Source organism: Xenopus tropicalis, chromosome 6 (genome assembly GCF_000004195.4).
Source record: "Xenopus tropicalis strain Nigerian chromosome 6, UCB_Xtro_10.0, whole genome shotgun sequence".
In the NCBI taxonomy this organism is placed as follows: Eukaryota; Metazoa; Chordata; class Amphibia; order Anura; family Pipidae; genus Xenopus; species Xenopus tropicalis.
Window position 1 is genome coordinate 119,535,552 of NC_030682.2, and position 24,100 is coordinate 119,559,651.

The following is a 24,100-nucleotide window of genomic DNA, read 5'->3' on the forward strand; positions in this document are numbered from 1 at the left end:
CATTTGCCTAGATAGAGGCCATAAAACATGTTTATATGCTCCTATTTTGGAGTTAATCTACGACATAAAGGACATAAGCATATGAAAGCCGCTTATACTTTGATGAACTCTCTTTCCCCGGGCACACACTTCTTTTATTTATTGAATTTCCCTTCAAGAGTTTATTAAAATGACCCTGATAATGATAAATCCGCTCACATCGATGCAGAGCTGGTGATGGTGGCCTTTCAGTTACACTCTTATTTATTACCTAAACGTGCATGAGAGAAAACTGTACCTGATTGTTTCTCCTCTTATTCAGATGTGGGCGAATGTAATAAAAGTCATTAACGGAAAAAATATGTACAATACATAATATTCCTTTGTGCAAACTGAAGTCGATATTTATGGGAAAATCTTTAAAACAAGTCTTAATGAATGTGCTATGCGCAGTTAAGTTTTGCAATGTAATAGCTGTTTAATGAAGAGAATATATTTTATAGCTATATGCTAAGTTTTGTTGCTGTTTATGTCAGTTCTTTTTCCATTTGAGACTTCTATCACATTTTGCAATAAGAATAGAATATTCCCCTACTGTGGGTGGAGCTTTTCATGCTGATTGACAAAATACCAGTGAATTGACTTAATAAGCACCAAGAGGATCTGAACTCTCGTTTCTATTGAGTTTTGTTATACCTTGGCTGTGCATAGAAACATAATTGGATGCAACACTTTATATGGGAGAAATTTACAACAATTGAACGTTGCTCATAGAAACCAATAAGGTCTTTTCTTTTTCTAACTGGTAAAAGATGAAAGCTAAGTATTGATGGCTGCAATGGATAGCTGCTAGTGATGTGCAGTCTAGGAAAATCTCAACTCGCACCCGACCCTAACCTGCAAACCCTTAACCTGCTCCTGACCACTAACCCACAAAATGTTGCCATTGAAGGAAATGCACCCAACCTGTACCCGAGTCTTGTACCTTTACCGCTCCGTATGCTACTTGTGCACTCTCCTCTTGTTCCAATATAGGGAATGTTCCGAACAAAGTGCGAGTGTACCTCCCCAGTCTGACTTGCACCCAACCCAAACCCACAATGGTTACCCAAATTTCAACCCGAACCTGCTGGACCCACAGGTCGCTCAAGTTTTGGGTCACTCAAACAACAATAGTAGCTGCACTTGTGCAATTAGCAACTATTTTTGTAAATGAGCTCTTATATTTAGTCTGAGAATATGTTTGTTCTTTTGTACCACAGGTTTTCAGACTTTTTTGTGTTCAACCCCAGCTAAGGACACGGTTATAGATACTGTAAATGAGAATTCCCTAGCTATAGTTCCACTCTTTGTCTCCCCATACACTGTAATTGGGAAACTCAATTTACTTGCTTTAGTCATATGAATTCTTTAGGAATGTGATAATGATGAATCTCTACATTCACTGTAATATCTTGACGTGTGATTTTTTTTCTTGTTATTTCGGCTTTTGAGTACAATACTACATTAATGTCTCCCAGGAGGAAAATAATCACCGATATTACTTTATTTCAGTCAGTGATAAGCACCAGTTTAAGTCAGAACAGATGCTGTACAGATTTCGCTATGACGATGGGACTTACTTTCCAAGGAATGAACTGCATGATGTGATTTCTAAGGTAATGCCTTGATTCCAGCATACCAGGTATATTATTTTAACCCATACAGGTATGGGATCTTTTATGCTGAAACCCAATATCCAGAAAACTACACATTTTTGGAAGGCTTTCTGCTTTTTTAAGGAGATAACTGTAATTTTTTAAAAAAAAAATATTTCCTTTTTCTCTGTAATAATAAAACAGTACCATGTACTTGATGGTTACTAAGCTGCATTAATCCATAGTGTTGGGTTTATTTAATGTTTAAATGTCTGCAAAACCAGACGGTATGGTGATCCAAATTATATAAAGATCCCTTACGTGGAAAACCCCAGGTTCCTTGCACCCCTCTTTTAAACTAATGGAGTAACTATAAAGTTAGTACTAGTGAACTAGAAAGAATTTTTTTCCAGAAAAGGTGACAACTGGCCAATAGAGAATCATCACCTTAATAAATAACCTATCAAAGAACTATATCAAACTGGAATATTTATATATATTACACTTTTGCAGACCAGGCTCCTGTGCACAGTAGGGGGCAGACCTGTGGGCAGGAATTGGGGGTGGGCCAAGGGCAGAAATACAGGTGATAACAAATTTACTGGCAAATACATTGCTGGTAAATTTGTAATACTGGCCCCGGCCTTGGCTTCTTGTTCTGCGTTTCACTCACTGATCACTGGACAGAAAATAATGTAACAGAAAGAAGTGTAGGCCAATGGAACCTAGCATATATGCATGTGATTGGTTTGTATGTGAGTATATTGGCTCATATGAGTCAGAAGGACGGAATTTAGACCTTGTAATGGCAGTGTTTCAATATAATGTTCTGTGGAAACCTTTTACGAAAAGTCTTTATATACAACAGTGTTTAAATATAGGGTTTTTTAAATTTTTATACAGAATTTCAATGTTCAGGGGGAATATTTGCCTTTAGAGCAATACTGTCAGCCTAGTATTCACAAACCAATGTAGAAGTACTAACCCCAGGTCAAAATCTGTATTTTAAGCCATAAAATACACACCCAACAGTTTATGGAGCACCGGAATTGAGTCTGCTCCTGTAGGGAATAAAGAGCAGCAACCTAACTTTTGGTGCTCCATGAAGAGTCAGATATGTATATTCTAGTTGCTGTAGCTCCAGTAAATACACAGTTTTAAACAGAACAACCCTAGGATATCTGGGTGGCTGACTTAGCTCAGCTTACCATACAGTAGTGTAGATGATGATGATGAAATACCTCTCAGCATCATTTTTCATTAATTACTTCCAAAGTCTTTTCCAGTCAGTAGAGTGGAGAATATGTTAAACTTGAGGCAATAGCAATGTTAGGCAATGGCAAGGCATTTTTGAAACATTTTTGTCCACAGTAGCATAAATTTAACTTTGGGAAACAAAACTTTCCATGTGCCATTGCCCTTATTCTGTTCCTGCACTAGTCTGCCAGGCATTCCTCTAGGAGCCTTTAGTTTCACCTGGGGTTTGAAAGTTTAGCTGTTCATGCATTGAGGCCCTCCCAGTGCCGAATTTCTTATCCACCCCTATTTGCCGCCCCCAACCGCACCCCATCCCCCCCACGCACGAGTGGGATTAGGTCTCCATTGCTCAGTATGGGAGCAAAATTTCAGTGCAGCATGCCGCCCATAAATTTGTGCTGCTCTAGGCCCAGGCCTTTGTGGCCTCGCCACAAAACCGGGCCTGGGCCCTCCTTCATCCCTTGCCAGAATTCCGCTAATGTAACTCCATTGAAATCATTATCATGTCCCTTTTTGTTCAAAATGAATGCAGTTAATTGTTGTGCTATGGTGTGCTGCTGTATCCTTTGTGTCCTCCACAAGGGCCCCCTGGCCCTTATCCTAAAATCAGTTTTAATTAACTAAGGTGGTGTAGTGGCAGTGGAGCTCAGAATTGCAAATATAAAGAGTTTCAGGGATTTTTCTTTCTTGAAAAAGACCATCATCAGTAGTAACTAATAACATAACCCACAACTCCATTGGCAGTTCCGACAGTCTGTGTAAATGACTTACATGGGAGCTTTTTGCCAAAATGTTCTTTTAATTGGCACATGTAGCAGAAAAGTCAAATGTGTAACATGTGTGTTTGTCATATTGATGACAAAGGTCTGTCTGATCTATATCTCATATCACATGTGTCCCATTAGCCTAGTGTTACAGGAAGCATACAGAGAGAATTTATTATATATGGATCAAAGTGCACCTTCTCCAGTTCTAGCTGTGATGTAGATGAGATTATATGGTTAAGCTAAAGTCATCAAAGCAGTTCTGTTTTTGTTCTGTTTTTCATTCAAATCAATAGTACAGTGGTAAACTGAAATGAAAATGGCAATACATGAAAGAAACACAGCGTGCAAGTGGAGTCATTGTGGTGTAAGGTGATTGTTTATAATCGGAAAGCTGCAGTTGCATAAAAGATTCTCACTACTGTTACTTTATACGACACCCCCCTTCCGGCACGCTCTGTAGACGCTTTCTGATTTTGATGCACTATAAAATCTCACCAGAAGAAACTGTTTAATTCCTGAGCTAAACAGATGATTGTTGATGGTCCCCACTGAGCATAACAGTGTTACTTGCCTGCCAAGAATTGTTGGGGTTGTATTATCCGTCACCTAAATTGGCTCATAGGCTATACGGCCACATGAAAATATTGCTCATTTTCCTGCAGCCAATCTTAGTCCTCCTGTTGGGATGTTGTTATGTCTCAGAGATTTATTGTCCTACGTGGTCATTGCTCACCTCCACCATGTCAAAGTAGAGTAAGCACTCTTTATCAGCTCACTATAGGCACTGTATGGCACGTAAGCCTTTAGAAATAATATCACTTGACTAAACAATATGAATTCTTGATGACATTTTTTACACACTTTCACTTGTTGTTTATTATTATCCATTTTTTCAACAGGGCGTAAGGCTGTATTGTCGTCTTCATAGTCTGTTTACACCAGTAATTAGGTAGGTGTTGTATGACTTTGCATGCTTAAATCCACATGAATGCTGTTGATAAGAAGTTCTCATTTATATTTTATATCATTTTTATTCTATATGATACAAATTGTTTGCTGCCTTAGACCCTGTCCATAGGCAATTTATTAACCATGTTAAAGGAAAACAATACCCCCCAGAAAGAATACTTAACAAACAGATAGTTTATCACATTAAGTAGCCTATTAATGAATCTATCGAATTGGAACTGGAATATATATAATTCAATTTTGCCCTTTTACATCTTTTACCTTGAGCCGCCATTTTGTGATGGGCTGTGTGCTCAGGAAATAATTCAGCTCTAACTGTAACAGGAAAAAGTGTGGGAGCAAAAGACAGAACTTTGTCCAGTATTTGGCTGATGAGACCTAACATGTTTCTATGCCTTGGCTTGTTTGTCTGTACCTAGAATCATAGGACCCCAGAGGGCGGCCCTTAGTACTTAAAATGGCAGTTTTCTATGTAGGAGTACCCAATGGCACATACTACTAAAAAAGTATATTTTTATGACAATAGTTTATTTAGATGGTTTTTCATGTGACTATATTATGCAATATAATTTTATAGAGACCTAAATTGTTGGGGAGGGTATAGTGTTCCTTTAACCATTGGCATGGTCTTGGGCAATTATATGGTACATAGAAAATAATGAGGTGCATATTGCTTTATGAGTAGTATAAGAGCAGCTTCAACCATTCTGAGCATTTCTATAATTAATTAGAATAGTTCCGGACAATGTAATTCCTTGCCTGCACAATTCTCCTCCAATTCAACTACTGGTTATTACACATTGACTCAATTACACAGTTAATTTCTTGTCTCTATCAGTATTAAACTGATGATGAAATTGTGAGCGGATCTGGCTCAATACATAACATAAGTGAATTTTTGCTGAATATCACAAAGCATAATACATTATTCATTTTTTATGTAGTAATATATTTTGAAAAACTGAAAATCATTTAAACAGCTTAAATATTTGGTATTCTGTTTATTTAATGAATTTTAATGGTTCAAGTTTATTTAGTGAATTTTAATGGTAAAGCATTATGATATAATCTGCTCGGAGGGTGTGAAAGTGCTGTGCTTGGTAAAACTGCAGAATTATGAGCAAAGGCCAGAACAGAATATGAAAGGGATAAGCAAGTAGTGACGATGAACTGCCTTATAATGCTCTGCCTGGGGGCAAACTGCCTGAGCAGAGGAGATGAGGCTAGCATTTTGGAATCCCAGTGGAATAAATGGAGTAAAGATATGTTATTTGCCTGAACCAATAAACGTGCTCGGAATATCAGGGTGAGAAAAAGCTAGCATAGTACAATTAAAGAGAAAAAGGCCTAGAAGGGAATTTAATGGCTCCAGTAAGTAAAGAAATAAAAGAACATGCACTGTTTGGCTTAAAGGAACATTTCATTATACAGTTCTAATATCAAGTTAATGTTGGACCTGAAGCCAAGGTTTTTTAGCTTTGTAAAAGCAAAGTAATGGTCTGTAAAGTATGACATTCACTGCTCTCCTCTGGGGATCTGTTAAATTCAAAGACTAATGTTACCAGTGGAGCTTTGCCGTTCCAGCAGGTGCTATGAATCTCCTCATTGTACTGCACGCAGAGTGGTTTCTCATTTATTCTACATGTACCCAACCACTGGGAAAGCAGGTGGGAAACACTGCATTATGCATTAGCAGACTTCTCTTCCTTGTGTTCCTTAAAGTATTCACGCATGTAATGCAGGGTGAATAAAAATGAGATCCTTCGTGCATATGGATGGTAATTACAGTTTAAATCAGAGCGTTACAAAAGAAACTATATTTGTTCTATATTCACTGGGCTGCCCTCAGAAACCCTTTTCTACTAGGGCCCTGTATACAGTATAAATGTAACACGTGACAGCCCTATGCTAAAGAGTACTAAATATTGTTATTGAGAGCACCAGCCTGCCTTTGTGCAAATCTCTAACTTAAAAGTAAATGTCAGGTGCAAAAATGGGTAAGTATCTTCTGGATGGCACCCAGCGTGGGGAGTGGGACAGGGTTTAAAGTACACATAACTTTGTTACTTTTTCATTCATAAAGCGAATGGACACAGAACTATTATCTGCACAAAAAATAGGCAACTGACCCATCCCCTCCACTAACTGTATCCGATATCCTTTTAAATAGCTGTTGCCCATAGGAGCAGTATCCATTTTTATCGGACACTATCCCACTGACTTAACCACAGCCATTCTTTCTTTATCTGTTCTCAGTTGTGCCTGGTTCCTGGTTCCCCCACCCCCAACTCATTCATTGTAGGAAAGATGTCCAGTAATAATATACTACAATATTCAATTATTTCTGGTATATCTGTGAAATGTAACTTTTTTTTTCAATTGCAGACCCTTTCACCCCATTACCCTAGGGGTGTGATCTATAATAAACAGCCAAATACTTTATACATTATTTATTTATATTTTGTATGAATGCTATTATTTAAGTTATTTAACTTTTATTAACCATCTTAAACTCTGCAAACATGCTTTAAAAAAATAAATATAGTTTGAAAAACTTATGGCCTACTGTATGTATGGGGTGCAGTTGAGTCCAACCTATCAGATCAGTTAAATAATTTTGCATTATGTTGACCATGGTTGTGCAGTTTTGCTGGTTTTAACCACACAGAAACATGGTCTGGGCATGTGCGGCACCTTTGAACAGACTGCCATGCAATCTAATTGTACTGAAGATTTCAAGGGCCCCTTCTTGGTATGTGTGAATGAAGCACTGGCAAATATGAAAGAAAGACTAAAGAAATCCAAGTTCTCTGCAGATAAATAGGAATACAGCTATCACAGTAGTGCCTCTCTACAATCTCTGGTACCTCTGGCTTCTATAAAGGGAAGGAAAGGTATAATCACTTGGGCGTGCCAAAATGTTAGGAGAAGATGTAGCCTTAACTTATTTTCAGTCAGGTGGGCTGAAAGCCTAAATTAACTGAACCCTGATATTTTACAATTTTAATAGATGTCTAGGTCAAACAATACCTGTTCTGCCTGTAGGCCAGTTGGCAGATGTCTGCAGGCCGACACAACTATGGCCATGTTTAGGGCCAGAAACAAATGCATCCTATTCTTTCTAATGCGCTTATACTCACACAGGCAGATGTAAGTGTCAAACACGCGGCATGTTGCGTCCCACCTGCGTTCTGCGCTTACATGTGCCTGTGTGAGTATGGGCGCATTAAGAAGAATAGGATGCATTTGTTTCTGCACTTCCCTGGGGTGGAACAGAGAAGAACAAAATGCAGGGAAGAGTACAAGCCATTAGTGGGGATAGACTGTCAGTAAAGAAATTAGTGTAATAGGCCCATTCTCACAAAGGCAATGTGGGGCAGGGATGCAGTGAGTAGAAGCACGTTTGCACCTAAACTCAAATACACACTGAGATGCAATTAAGTCATACATCTTATATGCAAATTTCATTCTTTGATTTATCCTTTATTTTTTGGATGACTTTATGATTTTCCCTTTTTCTAGAGATAAAGACTACCATCTAAGAACGTACAAATCTGTTGTTATGGCAAACAAACTTATAGATTGGCTTATTGCCCAGGTAAGAGTCGGTGCCTTTGCAGAAGTATGTACCAGAGAATTTCTGTTGTGCCTCAGACTAGAACACTTTTTTATTTGTTTTTAGTGGTATTAACTTTTCTATTGTACATTGACAAAAAATATGTTGGCACAAAACGGCAGGCATAGGTGCCGTTGGACTGAGGACCCCATCAATGAGCCGGTGTGTTCCCCTATCTGACAAAAAAAAATCAAACCTGCCCGATCGAGATCCGGCCAATTTTAGGCCAGATGTGATCGGGTAGGCTTGTGGGGGGTGCACATACACAGGCAGATAAACTGCTGAATCAGTCTGAAGGACCCGAATAGGCAGCTGAAATCTGCCCATGTATGGCCACCTTTACATTGATTAGAGAAAGCTATCACTTAATGTTATAAGTCTAAAGTGGAAATAAGAAAAGGTCAATTGGAATTTTCCATATCTGGAATCCACAAGGGCCAGGGTCCACTGGAAGATCCGCTGGTATTCTAGAAAGCCAATCTGACCCTGGGGGATGGAATTCTGTCACATACAGGCAATAGGCATTCTATATTTTCTTTATATATATTTTTTCATACTGTTTTGACAGAAACACAATAATTTTATTACAGGACTGTTCAACAAAACTAAGTATGGAGAGAGCCCTTGTTTTATAAAATAAAATCTAAATGTACACATATGTACAAAGTATTGATTTACCACTGCAGTGTTTCCAGTGTTCTGTGACATTAGCCAAGTGAATCAGCCATGCACTAGCACAGTGTAATTATAGTAATACATGGAGCTGTATCAATTCTGCTGGGGAGGGTTTGCTAAGTATCTTCCTATGTAACTAATTTTTATTAGCTAGGGAGATAAAGCAAGTGGAAAGTGCTTTCTATATTAATTTTAGTTTATGGGAAGCTGAGAGGCTTATAGATCAACAGATCTGATTAGCAAATGCAGTCTGGTATTAGGTTTCTTTAAAGGAAAGGAATAGTTCTAGGAAAACAATTTCCAACCTCCTAATCCCTCTCAAGTGACTGATGTGCTTTATGATGACATGGATCCGGTGCGCTGCATTCTCATTGGATATATTTTCTTTGTCAACAGGGAGACTGCCGCACGAGAGAGGAAGCCATAATCCTTGGGGTGGCATTATGTGACAATGGGTTTATGCATCATGGTAAGGCTTTACACTAGTAGATTATTAATAAGTGCAGTCATATTTGTAGAATTTACATACAATCCATCTTTTCTAATGCAAGCTTGAATTGAAAATGAATTAGTACCCATTATAAAAATCCAGCTATAAATATTCTATGATAATGAAAGGTCTGTATAAGACAGGGTAATTAGTAGTGATTTTAGACCTTAAATGAGAGGCTACTGGCTAGTTAGTAAAGTCATGGGACATTGATGCAACAAAGATATTGGTTGCCCAGTGGGGCTAGCTTTGTTTAGGATCTAACTTAACAAATGCCCTCATTGGGGACAGTTATAGTAGCAATATTTCTCAGAGATTGGCTGCATCCCAAGCATCACTGCGTTTCCAATGCTAATGATATACAGTATAGTCTTATTTTATAATTGGAATATCAGACTGCAGTGTTCTCCTGGTGCCAATTGCTATGATTGTCTGAAGCCATTGGGGCACTTTAGGGACATTCATATAGAGCTCCACTTAATAATGATAGCAGGTATTATAAAAAAAGTACTATTTTTAATGACAGGCCTTGTACTGTATATCAGGGTAGAAATGGATAAGGATGAAATCTGATAGCACTTAAAATTGTAACGGCCTGTAAGTGAGACATTTAATTACCAAGCTCTCCCTATACATCTGCAGGGCAGAAAGAGACACTGTCTAGCTGTCAGCAATGGATACTGATTAAATCAGTCTCTCCTTCAAGCCGCCTAGGGCATATTCAATTAATAATTCAAAAGCCATGTTATTTTTATAGAAGAGCACCTGATAGGTGAAGGTGTGTAGCACCCGCAAAAGCTTTAGTACCTTCTCTACCACAGTACTGTCATTATCCCTGATTGTATATATCCATACTATTTGTATTTATATACTGTGCATTATACAGTGTACCAGTTGTTCCCTTTGTACACGTAGAGCAATCACATAGCATTGGGTTTATGCCATTTCCACTTAATACATCTTGTCCACATTCCATGATCCCAATTGGACAACATCCGTTCTTTGAGTAGAGAGATTTTAGGGTAGGGCAGGCCAGGCAGCATATTGCTTCCCAGCATGCATACATACACATTTGTACAGCTTTGCCCTTGAAAACAGAATTCTTGCATTACTTTGATAAACAGTGGCCAACTCTATTCTCTGGTTTAATTACGCAGTCTTGGAAAAGAGTGAGTTTAAAGACGAACCTCTTCTATTTCGATTCTTCTCTGATGAAGAAATGGAGGGATCGAATATGAAGCACCGGCTTATGAAGCATGATCTTAAGATTGTTGAAAATGTTATTGCAAAGTCTTTATTGGTAAGTGCTGTTAGGCTGTAACAGATATTGGGCATTGTTATCATATATACTGGTCACTGATATATATACTGGTTATAAATATATATATAGAAAAGAACAAAGAGGAGCACTACCCTTAACTGTAGGGCCAACTGTCCCGGGTTCAGGTAAAGAAAATTATAAAGAGAAAAAGTACCGCACTCACAGGAACTTCCCAAAAAGAAAAGTGTTTTATTTACAAAATTCCAACACTTCAAGCACCAGCTGTGCTCTTCCTCAGGGGAGATTTGGTTTGTTCCTGAAGAAGAGCACAGCTGGTGTAATGTAAATAAAACACCTTTCTTTTTGAGAAGTTCCTGTGAGTGCAGTACTTTTTCTCCCTCTCTCTCTGAGAATGAGTGGGATAGAATAAGCACGGCCATGCATTCTATTATTGTAAAACATGTTTAATTAGTTTAATTTTTTTTTCAGGTAAAACCCAGTGATGGAAGCTATGGCTTTGCTCTGGAAGACAGAAATAAGGTGCCCATTGTGAAGTTCCTGGAACGGGGTTCCAGTGCTGAGGTATGGGTGTGGGTTCTGTTTTTTATGAAATCACTTTACTAGCACACTAACGCCAGTATATTTTTTGAGAAAACACTGAAATTTTAAATTCCCTAGATAGGTTTCTTTGTTGCGGCCTATATTTGCCCCAGGCTGTTCAATTCAATTGAGATCTATTTATTCCAACCATCTCCCAAATGAGTAGATCTATGCAATCTGCCTATCTGCATCTTTACAATCTACAATGTGTCCTGTTGGCCAAACCAATGGATTGCTAAAGGATCTGATGTATTTGGCCATTTTAATGGAGCTGTTTCTGAAATAAAAACTGTACGCTGCTATAAAATAGTACAGTTATCCAGAAAGAAATGATTCAATTTTTCATAATTATTTTCTCTTTCTCTGTAAAAATAAAAAACCTTGTTTCTTGTTTTTGATCCCAACTATTTATTTATTTATTACCTTTTATTTATATTGCACTCACACATTTAGAAGCTTACAACTAATATATATTTCATTCTCATTGGAGGCAAAACAATTCTATTGGGTTTATTTCATGTTTAATGTTTAATGATTTTGTAGTAGGCTTAAGGTATGGAGATCCAAATTAAAGAAAGATTTCATTACGAAGGACATACACACCATTAATTGTTTTATTTGTCCTCCTCCTAAAATCAGCTGAATCAGTTGAAATAGAGTTATTGAGCTCTGTAGAAACAACATCCCCTCCCTTCTTCTGATTATGGTGCCTGTTTTGGCTTACAGATAAGCAGCAACCCAGAGGGTTTATTTGGGCACTTTTTTGAGTACAATCACCTCCAACAATTGCTGGTAAAAACCAGAAGGTTGGAATATGAAAGCAGTTTTTGTTTCTCTGGTTGATGGGTTATATAAAAATATAGATTTTCATTAATTAAAGCAAAAGTCAAAAAGTATTTTCCGCCCAACCATATTCCATGACGTATGTTAAATAGTGGCATACTGCTTGTATTAATCAATTTGGGACTAAAATTTTGAAATGCCATTTTATGATATAATGCAGCTTTTACACATCTTAAGGGGCATTATACTTGTTTTACATGCTTCAGGGTAGAACACCATGGATGTTCTTTGCACTGGACTGGAGAGGTGTACTTATGGAGCCTGTAGCCTGGTTTTGGCTGAATGAGCGGCTTTCTCTTAAGCACTAGAGGCCAAAGGAAATGCTGCTACTGGCCTCTGCAGTTAAAATAAGTAACAGAAACAATCTTATTTCGTGGCCTTTACAATGCACATGGTACTGCAGAGAAAAACAAATATTTTATGTAGTTTTTTTTTTTTTTTAAATACTGCTTCCTGGCTCAATTTGGATATTTCCCAGAGCCTCCTTCCTTCCTTCTTTTCTGAATGTGCCTTGCCTTTTTTCAATATTGATATCTTATGTCATCAAAACAACCTTTAGAAATATATTTTGAAATTTGATTATCCAAAAAGAAAAAATTATTATTATATATATATATCAGTATATACTAGTACACAGAGAGTAGCACACCCTATACAAGTCCAAATGCCCTTGGTGTAGGTCAAAAACATTTTTTTTCTTTTGTATCAAGCCACTGTGTGTGCGGCACTCTTTCTATTATATTAGTATATACTAGTATATTTTTTTTTTTAAATAACCCATAGTTATACATACAGTATATATATTATTAAGTATATATATATATATATATATATATATATATATATATATATATACAGGTATAGGACCGTTATCCAGAATGCTCGGGACCAAGGGTATTCTGGATGAGGGGTATTTCCGTAATTTGGATCTTCATACCTTAAGTCTTCTAAAAAATCAATAAAACATTTATTAAACCCAATAGGCTTGTTTTGCCTCCAATAAGAATTAAGTATATCTTAGTTGGGATCAATTACAAGGTACTGTTTTATTATTACAGAGAAAAAGGAAATCAGTTTTGAAGTTCTGAATTATTTAATTAATATGGAGTCTTTGGGAGATGGGCTTTCCATAATTTGGAGCTTTCTGGATAACAGGTTTCCTGATAAGGGATCCCATACCTGTATATATATATATATATATATATATATGGAAACCTGTTAACCAGAAAACTTTTTGGGAAGCCCATCTCCCATAGACTACAATTATCCACATTTTTAAATTCCACATTTCAAGTTTCTGTATCCCAATGGTTAAGCTGACTTAATTCACTACTATAAAAAGGAGGTGAAATGACAAATTTTAAGTATCTGAAAAAGTACTTCCAGTGCAAGGTTAAATGTATGCTGAGAATATGTCATTCCTGCTGGAATCTCTGAAAATTAGCTCTCTGTGCTGGCGTTATGGCTTTTAGAATAAGTCAGTTAATGCACAGGGCAGGGGAGCACGCATGACACAAGAGACAGTTGGCACAAAGGGAGAAATTAGGCACATTTCTTCACTACCTTAAAAACAAGAAAAAGGAGAACTCTTCCTGCATTTCATCCTTAAGGGAAAACGACAAGGGAAAGCCTTTTAAATTATTTTTTTTTTTTGGAAAATGATTTTTTACAATTTTTTAATTAAAATTACTTTACAGTAAGCCAAGTGCAGTGTCTGGTTGCAGGGGTATGCTCAGAGGTCTGCTGTCCTGGCTGCGTCTCTCTGATGAATACTGCAGAATCCCTATTACCCACAGCACAACATTTTTTATCTATTCCGCTATCAAATAAATTCTGAAATAATTAGAGCACATATGCACAATTATTTTAGTACACGTATGAGGCAAACGAAATACTTGGGATCTGGGGTTTTCCAGATCAAGGAGTCATTCCGTAATTTGTATCTCCTTACCTTAAGTACTAAAAAATCATTTAAACATTAAATCCAATGGGGTTGTTTTGCCTCCAATAAGGATTAATTAATTAGCTGGTATTAAGTACAAGGTACTGTTTTATTATTATAGAGAAAAAGGAAATCATTTTTAAAAAATGTAAATATTTGATTAAAATGTGGAAGATGGCTTCTTATAATTCGGAGCTTTCTGGATAATGGGTTTCTGAATAATGCATTCCATACCTGTAGTAGATAGGCAATTTTTAATTTACTAATACTGTATGTAAATAAATGTGTGTATTTTTACATAAATATATCTAAAAAAAACCCATCCTTTTGATTTGCTTTCTCAACCAGTTGTCAGGGATGGAAGTCGGGAAGAAAATCTATGCTGTAAATGGTGACCTTGTGTTCCGGAGACCTTTCCATGAAGTGGATTGCTTCCTGAAGACTTGCTTGAACAGCAGAAAGCCACTGAGAATCCTCATGAGCACAAAGCCAAGGGAGTAAGTCGGCCCCAAGTCTTTAACTTTTCAGCCCTCCTGCCCTTGGACTCTCTGATGTCTCTCAGGCTCTAACACTTAGCTCTTTGACATGCTTATAATATTATACAGCACTTTACACAGCAACCCTTTCAGTAACAACTAGGTGCTGAAATGGTTAATGAAGTGAAATAGGTTAAAGCTGATAAGACTAAAACTACATCACCTTCAGGCCAGTACCACATGGGCTGATTCTCTGGCTGCGTTTATCCGTAGGCTGACAATCTGCCCTTATGCTCAAAAAAGCTTTTGGTTGTGCCTGCGCCTGGGCCGACTCAGTGGCTCCGGGTGCAAGCACAACCAAAAGCTTTTCAGAGCGTAGGGTTGAATTTGACGAGACTTTGCCCCATGTGGCATTGGTCTTAATGAATCCCGTCTACTCTTATATGATGCTGTCTGATTTGTATCAAAATGCAAGCACAATTGCAGCAGCAGTTCTGACGCAGCAGCAATTGTGTCAGACGCAACTCCCTCTAGTGGCCAGAATTACACTGGACTTGTGGGGAAATGCTGCATTCTGGGTAAAAAAAAAACATGACATATTGTATCTGTAATTGCACTTTGCACACTGCATTTACATTTTCAAATGGTAAATTTTGTGTTTTTCATTGATCTTTATACTTCATTTTATTTACTTATATATTATTAACCGAAGGGATAGCTTGCGCTGGCACTGTGGATCCTACATTTGCCTGGCAGGTAAATGGTTAATAGGTGCTCCATTTTGCCACTAGGTGGAGCAGGCAATGAAATTAAATTCCTGCTAAATTCCTTGGGAAATGGTATTTATAAAGCTCCAAACCATTGAAACCTCTCAGCATTTTATATGATGCCAGTCAGACCTGATGGCAGCAGAATACAGATGAGAGATCTAAAGCCTCTGCTTGCACACCGCTGAGCTACTGCCTAACCAAGCCCATAACCCATCCAAGAGAACAAAATTATATGACATTAATTAGTATAAGAGGGTTTTTATGTATATACTTTTTATTTAGGTTAAAGGAACTGTACTACTTACAGCACAGAGTCCCATGACCCGTGGCCTTGTGCTTATATAGTCAATTTTGTATATATGAAAGTATTTGTTGGAATTTCTGGTGTTTGGTCCACGTATTAATACAGTCTGCTGTAGGAACCATGGAGCTTGTGGTAGTGTCAGAGTTCCCTGCGAGTGATTTGAGAGACAGACACTCAGGCAACTCTAGGGGGCATTTTTTAACACAAGTTGTCAATTTTCACAGTGACTTTGTTCTTACTGCAAGCAAGTGCAACAGTGGATGTGGTCATAAATGAACCCTTATTGCAATATTGCATAAAGCTTTAGACTCTAAATTGGGGACTATGGGTGCCATGCTTGAAGGAGATGTAAACCAACAAAAAATGTAATCAGTGAACAGCCTTTTTTGAAATATTTAAATACCTGCCACTCCACTTTTTCAAACCTTAATAGTAAGGCTGGAGCACCCCCTTAATCACTTGGGATTCCTTCCCCTCCTCTAACCCTCTCAGCCCCCTCCCTTAAGAATTGACATTGGCTTTTGGCTAAATGAGCATGATCAGTTGTTCTCAACTCAGGTTACCAAATACACCCTCCGGTATAGCAGCCAATGAAGAGGTGGCAATGATGATTTCTATAGCCTCCCTGCTGGAGAAACATGTTTTTTTTCTCCGAACCTCCTGTCCTAAGCTCAGCTTAACCATTACAGTGCTCAATCCAATCAGGACTTTTTATCAAAGCAAGTTCTGCCTTTGTAAGCCTGCATTCTTCATTGCATGAACTTTACAGTGCACATGTGGTGGTTGCAGATGTAAATGTTACTAAAGATTTTAGATGGAAAATGGCCACCAGGTGAAAGCTGCTATTCATTTTAGAAAATGTGATGGTGCTGGTGAACAGAGGGGATATTTGCAGTACAAATGATGCAGTGTGGGTGGGGGAGATGTGCCCAATTTATACACTGTACATGGTAGGAAAATGAATGGTTTGATTTTCATGGCCCCTAGCTTCTACAGGAACTCCTTAGATTGTAGTGCAAGCCATTACATGAGGGGCCCAGTACATGGAAGTATCTGGGGAGAGAAAATAGTGTGTAGTGGCTTGCATGTTAGAGATCCTGTTTATTAATGATCATAAAATGGTTAATTATATGTAAGTATTCTCCAACAAGGGAAACCTCTGTGTATAAGTATGGCTGTTTAGAACTTGATTTTGGCAAGGATGAGATGTTTCATAACTCAAGCAGTTCCCCTCTGACCCATTACAGCCACAGGGGATTTGTTTAGACTGTCTTCATAACTTCCTAAAATACCACATAGTGTTTATTTTATAGGCAGCTGGATTCTGCGTTCAGTGACAAAGGATGTGATTGAGTTTCTGTGATCCACATGCCACTATGCCACCCATCTGTCCTGTTGAGTCCAGTGCCTCCCTTCTTTTTATAAACAGGGGTATGCAGTGCATCTAGCAAGCACAAGCTCACTGGTCCCCTTCCCCGTGCCATATGGGCTCTGTATGTAGCACATGGCAGAAATAAGTGCCAATATCTAGCACCGAGATGCAACAATAAAAGGAGCCCATGATGCCTCCTAGCAGCTGTAGATCTGAAAAGATGCCAAGTATATGACACAGTGATTACAAAAAGTCTTTTTGATTAAACTTCTAACATCTGTGCATCTTTTGCCTTGTGGTTCAATATAGCTTCCACGTGGAGGGTATATTTTTGTTTTTATGGCCTTTTATTTGTGTTAAATTTAGCTTTTGCTGCCATCTTAATATGAATATTATTTATTGCAAAATGGATCTTACCCAGATTTTTAACTGCCCATGATCAGTTGTTGCCAAGGGCTGGTGAATGCCCATGATGCCAGTAAGAATTATGGCTTTAATTAAAGCAGTTGGACATTATTTTCTTTATTGTCCCACATGGCTCAAGGCTTCTAGCTAACTTGATGACTTTAGGGGTCATTTACAGCCCCATGTGTAGTGAGCAGTTTTGAGCACAATTGGCATAGTTTGTTTTCCACAATGCAACATTTTCCCCAGAATTCCAGCATTGTTGTTGTCACAAGGGGGCTTTACACCTAAAGCAGTTGCTGCCAGGACATCAATATTAACCTAATTGTGCTAGCACTGTGCTGTAAACTGGATGCAATTCTATTGAAAGTTTCCAAGAGCGGGTGAAATGGTGAGGTTATTTCTCTTGTAGGCACAAAAGTGACACGTGCACCCGATTGTTTGGATGCAAGTGCTTTGCTCCAATTGGCACAGGACACTGAAGGAAACCTGAAGGTATCACCTAGTTCGGTGGTGGCGGTAGCAACTAGGGTTCCTCAATTTGGAAGTGGAGGCAGGAAGGACTAAGCATATGGAAATGCAAGGGGTGCGTTTGTCCACAAGTAAAACCTTGAATGAGGTTTTAGGCTCAACTGACTGCGGGGAAATTTGTATGAACACAACTGCACTTGTGGATATAAATGATCCCTTTTAACTTGTCCACTTTAAAAAATGACATTACACCCCTGTCTGCTGTTTTAAAGGACAAGGCAACCCCTGTAAAGATTGTGTATAAGATTAGCCTACCAATACTAGGTTCTGATGTGCTCACCTCAAAACCAACAGATTTTCTTGCAGCACAACAATCTACTTTAAAAAGTAGAAGAAGATTAGGTTTCCATAATTCCTCATTTACTCTTTCAGACCAAGGCCACAAATCTGTGCACTACTGAGTACCTTTGAATTGCACATAAAAATGCAGTTAGAGATATTCCTTCAGGTCAGTGGGCAGGGAAGATGTCGCCATGCACAGATACAGCTTAACGGCCACATTAGGAGAGGAAGGCAATATGGAGTCACGGTTCCATTTGGGAAGAAATGCTTTGCTAGACAGAGTGAAAGTATTCAGTACATCACAGAAAGAAGTTAGCAATTTGGGAGAGATAAAGGGGCTCTAACACATGTAAAAGAGTTGGAAAAGTGTGTTGCCTTGTCCTTTTAATGATTGGTCTAGGCAGGTATTATTTTGGGACTTTCTTATATGCTTGGGTTTGTATACAGTAATTGTGATGGCTGAGCATTCCATGAAATAAGTACTATTTATATTCAGTATGCCACCATGTATTCAGTGGGAAATGTTTGCTGTCTGATGATTGCCTGGATATATTCACCATAACACAACTCCCATGATCTTCTGATTTATATATCATGGCATATCCTTGTGATATAAGGTCTAGGGTCTTGGTATGTTTATGTCAAGAGAAGTGACATTGTGTAGCAATGACTTCCTGCAAAAAATATAAGGATATACTTATGTGTTTAGATTTGTATTATGTACATATTCTTGTACTAAATACCTGTTGTTTACCTTTATAGGGCTTTTTCAGTGTTTACATATGTAATTTTGTAATTTTTATTTAATAGGACTGTAAAAATTCCAGATTCCCCAGAAGGCCTCGGTTTCCAGATAAGAGGATTTGGTCCCTCTGTGGTCCATGCTGTTGGAAGAGGTGAGAAATGCCTTGCCCTTGGATAATTTATGAAGGAGAAAATATTTATTCTGTAAAAATGTGGAAAAACTTTCCATGAATCTGGCATTGTGTCTGTTTGTTCCTGAGGGTGCTGGCAGCTAACCTTGCTCTTATTTCTAAAGCATTTGTACTGAGCTTTTATTCAGTTTGGCTGAAGTAATTGCTAGCACTCCAGCTGTGGAAGAAAAATACCCTGCAACTGAGCTTAAAGTGGATCACTGAGAGTTGTAGTTGTACTAGTGGTTATGTATGATTTAGAGAAATGTAATTCTTGTTTCTTCCTTTTTACTTGCACCATGAGAGTTTCTATGGCCATTTTTCTGGTGACAAACATATTCTTACTGTGTTTAGGAGCATTTTATTGTGCCAGTATACATTCAGTGTTTCTTTTACCATGGAAATTATTTTATCAAAGATACCAGCGTCAGACTGGGGTGTGCGAGGCCCACTGTGGCTGCTAACCCAGGGGCCCCTGCAACCCCTTTGAGGCTTCCACCCAAAATGAGAGTTTGGCACTGAAACCCATTAAGGTGGGTAGGCCTGGGTGCAAATCAACCACCATGGGCATATAGGCACTCCACAGGGATGACAAAACAAAATGTAAAAGTAAAAAAGACTTTATTCAAAGTTATAGTAAACATTTCCAAAGCCCCTGGATGCCGTTGTACCCCTTGTACTTGGTAGTTACACCACTGTTAAATGATAATAGCAGTATATTTGTACCCCCTGTACATCCAAATAGCTATATAGCATTCACAACTGACATAGGTACACCTAACCTTACCGCTTACCACTTACCAGCAACATTTTTTCCTAAACACACTCATGCTTTATTGCAGGGGTCGGGAACCTTTTTGGCTGAGAGAGCCATAAACACCACATATTTTAAAATGTAATTCTATGAGAGCCATACAGTATGTTTGGCCACGGATGCTGCGGGGCAAGGGTGGGTCCCAAGGATGCCGGATGCGATGCATAGGAGGGCGTGGCCTACGCTCGTACACGTCTTCGAACATGTCTTCTATCCGCCGATCGCAGGCCACGCCCCCGTTTTTTTTATTATTATTAAAGATTTGGCAGCGAGCCAGATGCAGCCATCAAAAAAGCCACATCTGGCTCCCGAGCCATAGGTTCCCTACCCCTGCTTTATTGCTTGCATAGCTCCATAAATGTTAGGCCTGCTCACACAGACTTCTGTTTTTTCCTGTAAGATAGAATATCTTGCTGAGCCTTATCTTCCAGTAAACATTATAACGGTTGTCTAGGGAGAAATACTACTCATGGCAATATTGATAGCTATTTTATGCTGGCACTGATAAGTTGAGGGATTTAGAGATTTGCACAGAAGGAGGCTCTGGCTAAATGAAATTTACTTCGCAAGTTTTCGTAAAATAATCCAATTACTCAGTGTCATCGAGGTTGCAAAATAGCCATCGCAGCAGTTCTGACCTTTCCAGTTTCCACATTGGTTTGGAAGAGTTTCTAAGCGCTTACATTGATACATCTCAGCAGTATGTCATCTCTTCAGATTGCTTTTCTCAGCTTAAAAGTGAGCCATGCAACCTAATCAGCAAGTGGACCATAAATCAGTTAGAGAATTGTAATTTTAATTGGAAGCCGTTATAACTCATGCTTCTTATTGCAGGAACAGTAGCGGCTGTTGCTGGCCTTCACCCTGGACAGTGTATCATTAAAGTGAATGGAATTAACGTCAGCAAGGAGAGCCATGCAAGTGTCATTGCCCATGTAACAGCCTGCAGGAAGTACAGACGCCCAATGCAGGTACACTATACTGTCCAATGAGTCCGGTCTTCATATGTACACAATAGGAAGGGAACAATTAGATCTATTCAGGTAAATAGGTCCCAGCAGGATCAGTATGGCTGACAGCTAAAGTAGTGAGAATACAAACTATATTGGGCCAAACGGATTATTTTAGGTATGTTAGTGTACATTCAGGGATGCCCATGCAGTGGTTCTTGACAGTAGAAGAAGATTCATGTCTTCCACTTGGTCACTTTCTCTTAAAAACACTGTAAACATTGATATGATTAAAGTATATTTACACATACGCTGCACATAATAAATCTCCTTTAATACACTGGGTACAGACAGAGGGAAGAATGCGGAGAAGTGAATGGAAGACAGATGAAGTGGTTATACAACGTTAGCAGGCAGGGTTATATTAAATGGACTTAGTGCAAATGAAAGCATTGTATTTATTTTCAGCAAGACTCTATACAGTGGATATATGATAGCATTGAAAGTGCCAAGGACGAGATTCTGAAAACAAATCACACAAAGCCATCAGGAGATAATGAAGGGGATGGCTTTGACTGTAAAGTTGAAGGTAGGTGTTTGGATTGATTTGCTGTTCCGTCCTTGCATCCCTGAGGTGGGGGCTGCACTTCACTATTCTTTGAAAACAATATGATAATGCAAAAATATTCCTAGACTGATTTTTATGCTTAAGACTGACAGGCTATTCCATGAATATGGAAATTCAAGTAGGGATTCTGGGTTTCATCCCCAATAATTCTTTTACTCTGTTATTATGCCAGGGATGGAGGTGTTATATATCTTTCCTGTAATGATGAAACTTCTTACTTTTTTGATATCTTCTCATTTAAGAGGTGATTGACAAGTTCAGCACCATGGCCATCATTGATGGGAAGAAGGACCATGTGAGCCTTACAGTTGATAATGTCCATTTGGAGTATGGGGTTGTTTATGAATATGACAGCACTGCGGGGATCAAATGCCACGTCGTAGAGAAGATGGTGGAACCCAAAGGCTTCTTTAGCTTGTGTGCCAAGGTAGGCAAGATAATGTTATTATATAAATCATGTACCTCCACCCTGTTGCCTTCAAGCAACAACTCACAGCTGAAACTGAAGGACTGCAGGTTGGACAACTCTGATATTCCCATTCCCTAAGGTGGGGGGACCAGCAGTGAGTGCAGATAATAGCATTACATTTACAAATAACTTGATCAGCAGTATGTTTACATTTAGGCAGAATTTTATTTTGGGTTTATAACCATGAAAGTTATCTTAACTTCCATGAACGAAGCAGTGACCTGTGCTGTCTGTTGCTGCAGGTTTTGGACGCCCTGGCTAAAAGTGATGAGCATTTTGTGCAAAACTGCCATAATCTGAACTCGTTGCACGATGTCATTCCTGTGGAACTGCAAAGTAAATTCATATTCATCTGCAGAGAGAAAGTTGAGCACATCTACCAGCGGGTCACAAGTTACAGAAAGGTACATGTTACAGGAGGATATTATTTTCTATTGCCAAACAATTACATATATATATATATTACTTGTTTAACCCCCACCACCCCCCCTTAGAGGTTATACATTTGGTCAGGGCCCCTAACAAGGCTATTTATATATATATATATATATATATATATATATATATATATATATATATAGCCTTGTTAGGGCTACTGACTTTCCAGTAGTCAGTGAATTCTTGAGTCTTGCCAGCCTCGGACAAGACGCACACATATGGCCTCTTCATTGAAGAAAGAAGTCATGCGTTACCATAGTAACAGCTGTTGCATCAAATACCTCCTCTTGTCTGTTACTTTACAGAAGAAAGTTAAGTTCTAAAAATAGGCCAATAACCAGCGCCTGTTGTACTTTACCGTCTATGGAACTGTTTGTTGCTGAAAGGGCCCAGATGTTAGCAGCTTTCTGCCTGAAATCCCCGTGTCCCAGAATATGACCTGATTAAATGAATGCCTGGAGTCGGGACTCATTGCAGAGCAGTGTGTGGGAGATTAGATTATGTATTGCCGGAGAGAAGAATTTCAGTCAGCCCCTTTCCTGAGATATCACAGGCCTGGACATACAAAACTTGTTTTATTTTCCTTTCTTTCTCCAGAAGGAAGACTGCACCTTTTAAAGGAGAACTAAACCTTCAAAATAAATAAGACTAGAAAAGCTTTATTTTATAAACTAATCTTACAGTACCAGCAGTTTAGGCTACTGCCACACCAGGCTGATTCTCGGCTTTCAAATAAACTCATGCCACGAATCAGCCCCTATGTTTGCCTCAGCCTACCCTTGTGACCCAGAGCCACTGCCTGAGAAGCCCTATAAGGATCCAGTCCATTAAAATTGCATGCAGGAGCTGGCCATCTTGTTAGACCATCATTTGAGTGTTAGTGGGGGTTAAATACAGTATATACATTAATTTACGTATATATAAACAATGCATATAATGTATATGTATATAAACACAATTTGCTGAATTAATCTTCCAAAGGTTTATTTTGCTCATCATTTCAGTCCCCCACAGGGAACCGGCTCTACTGTTTGACTCTCAAACACTGTCCCAGAAAACAGGATGGGGAGCTACTGGGGTATCTTTAGAGTCTCGCATATTCACTGCTAGAGGGCATGCTTTGGGAAAAAGACCAAAACATAGTTTGCAGCATTTCTAGCCTGCTTATTTGTTTAGCTTTAGTTCAACTTTAAATACAGAATTAAAGAACAGTTATACCTACCTGCCAGTTTGCTTTTGTTGTATAATGTGTATATTAGTGTTACAAATGAGCATTTTGATAATATGGAATTTTTTTCCAAAAAGCTTTGTAAGTGTTGTGTATAGAGAGATACATGGGATAGGCCACCGCTGCCAACTTTCCTCCATACCCCAGAGCCTCCTGGCTAACAGCACACAAAGTATGTGTTTTGGGACATATTAAAAAAGGTAATAATGTTTAGTTTAAGAGAACATAGGGCTCCTGGGATCATCTTGCCATATGGGCCACAAGTCCTTAAAGCCAGCAAGTGACTGCAGTTCCTTTCATTAAAAGATCTTATGCTCTCCTCCACTGCCCTAATGCTGTGTGGCAAATTATATAGCTAATATATAGGCATATGGCAAACCTTTATCTAAATTAACTGCTAATTAGTTGGAAATGTTTTCAAAGTGCTAACAAGAAGCTCTTAAGAGGAACCATCATTATAGAAAAAATTCACTGGATTGTAGT

General features: G+C 38.5%; 1 protein-coding gene across 2 annotated transcripts in view; it reads left to right on the plus strand.

Moving 5' to 3' along the window:
• Positions 1–24,100, plus strand: part of prex2 (phosphatidylinositol-3,4,5-trisphosphate-dependent Rac exchange factor 2) — a 139,270-nt gene that overhangs the window by 63,362 nt on the left and 51,808 nt on the right. For both annotated transcript variants that reach the window (XM_031903856.1, XM_012965255.3), the window contains 12 exons: positions 1,534–1,637; positions 4,540–4,589; positions 8,132–8,207; positions 9,297–9,369; positions 10,548–10,690; positions 11,141–11,233; positions 14,385–14,533; positions 18,987–19,072; positions 20,739–20,875; positions 21,323–21,443; positions 21,725–21,909; positions 22,194–22,355. In XM_031903856.1, the coding sequence (XP_031759716.1) occupies positions 1,534–1,637; positions 4,540–4,589; positions 8,132–8,207; positions 9,297–9,369; positions 10,548–10,690; positions 11,141–11,233; positions 14,385–14,533; positions 18,987–19,072; positions 20,739–20,875; positions 21,323–21,443; positions 21,725–21,909; positions 22,194–22,355 (1,379 nt within the window). The remainder of the gene's footprint in view (positions 1–1,533; positions 1,638–4,539; positions 4,590–8,131; positions 8,208–9,296; positions 9,370–10,547; positions 10,691–11,140; positions 11,234–14,384; positions 14,534–18,986; positions 19,073–20,738; positions 20,876–21,322; positions 21,444–21,724; positions 21,910–22,193; positions 22,356–24,100) is intronic.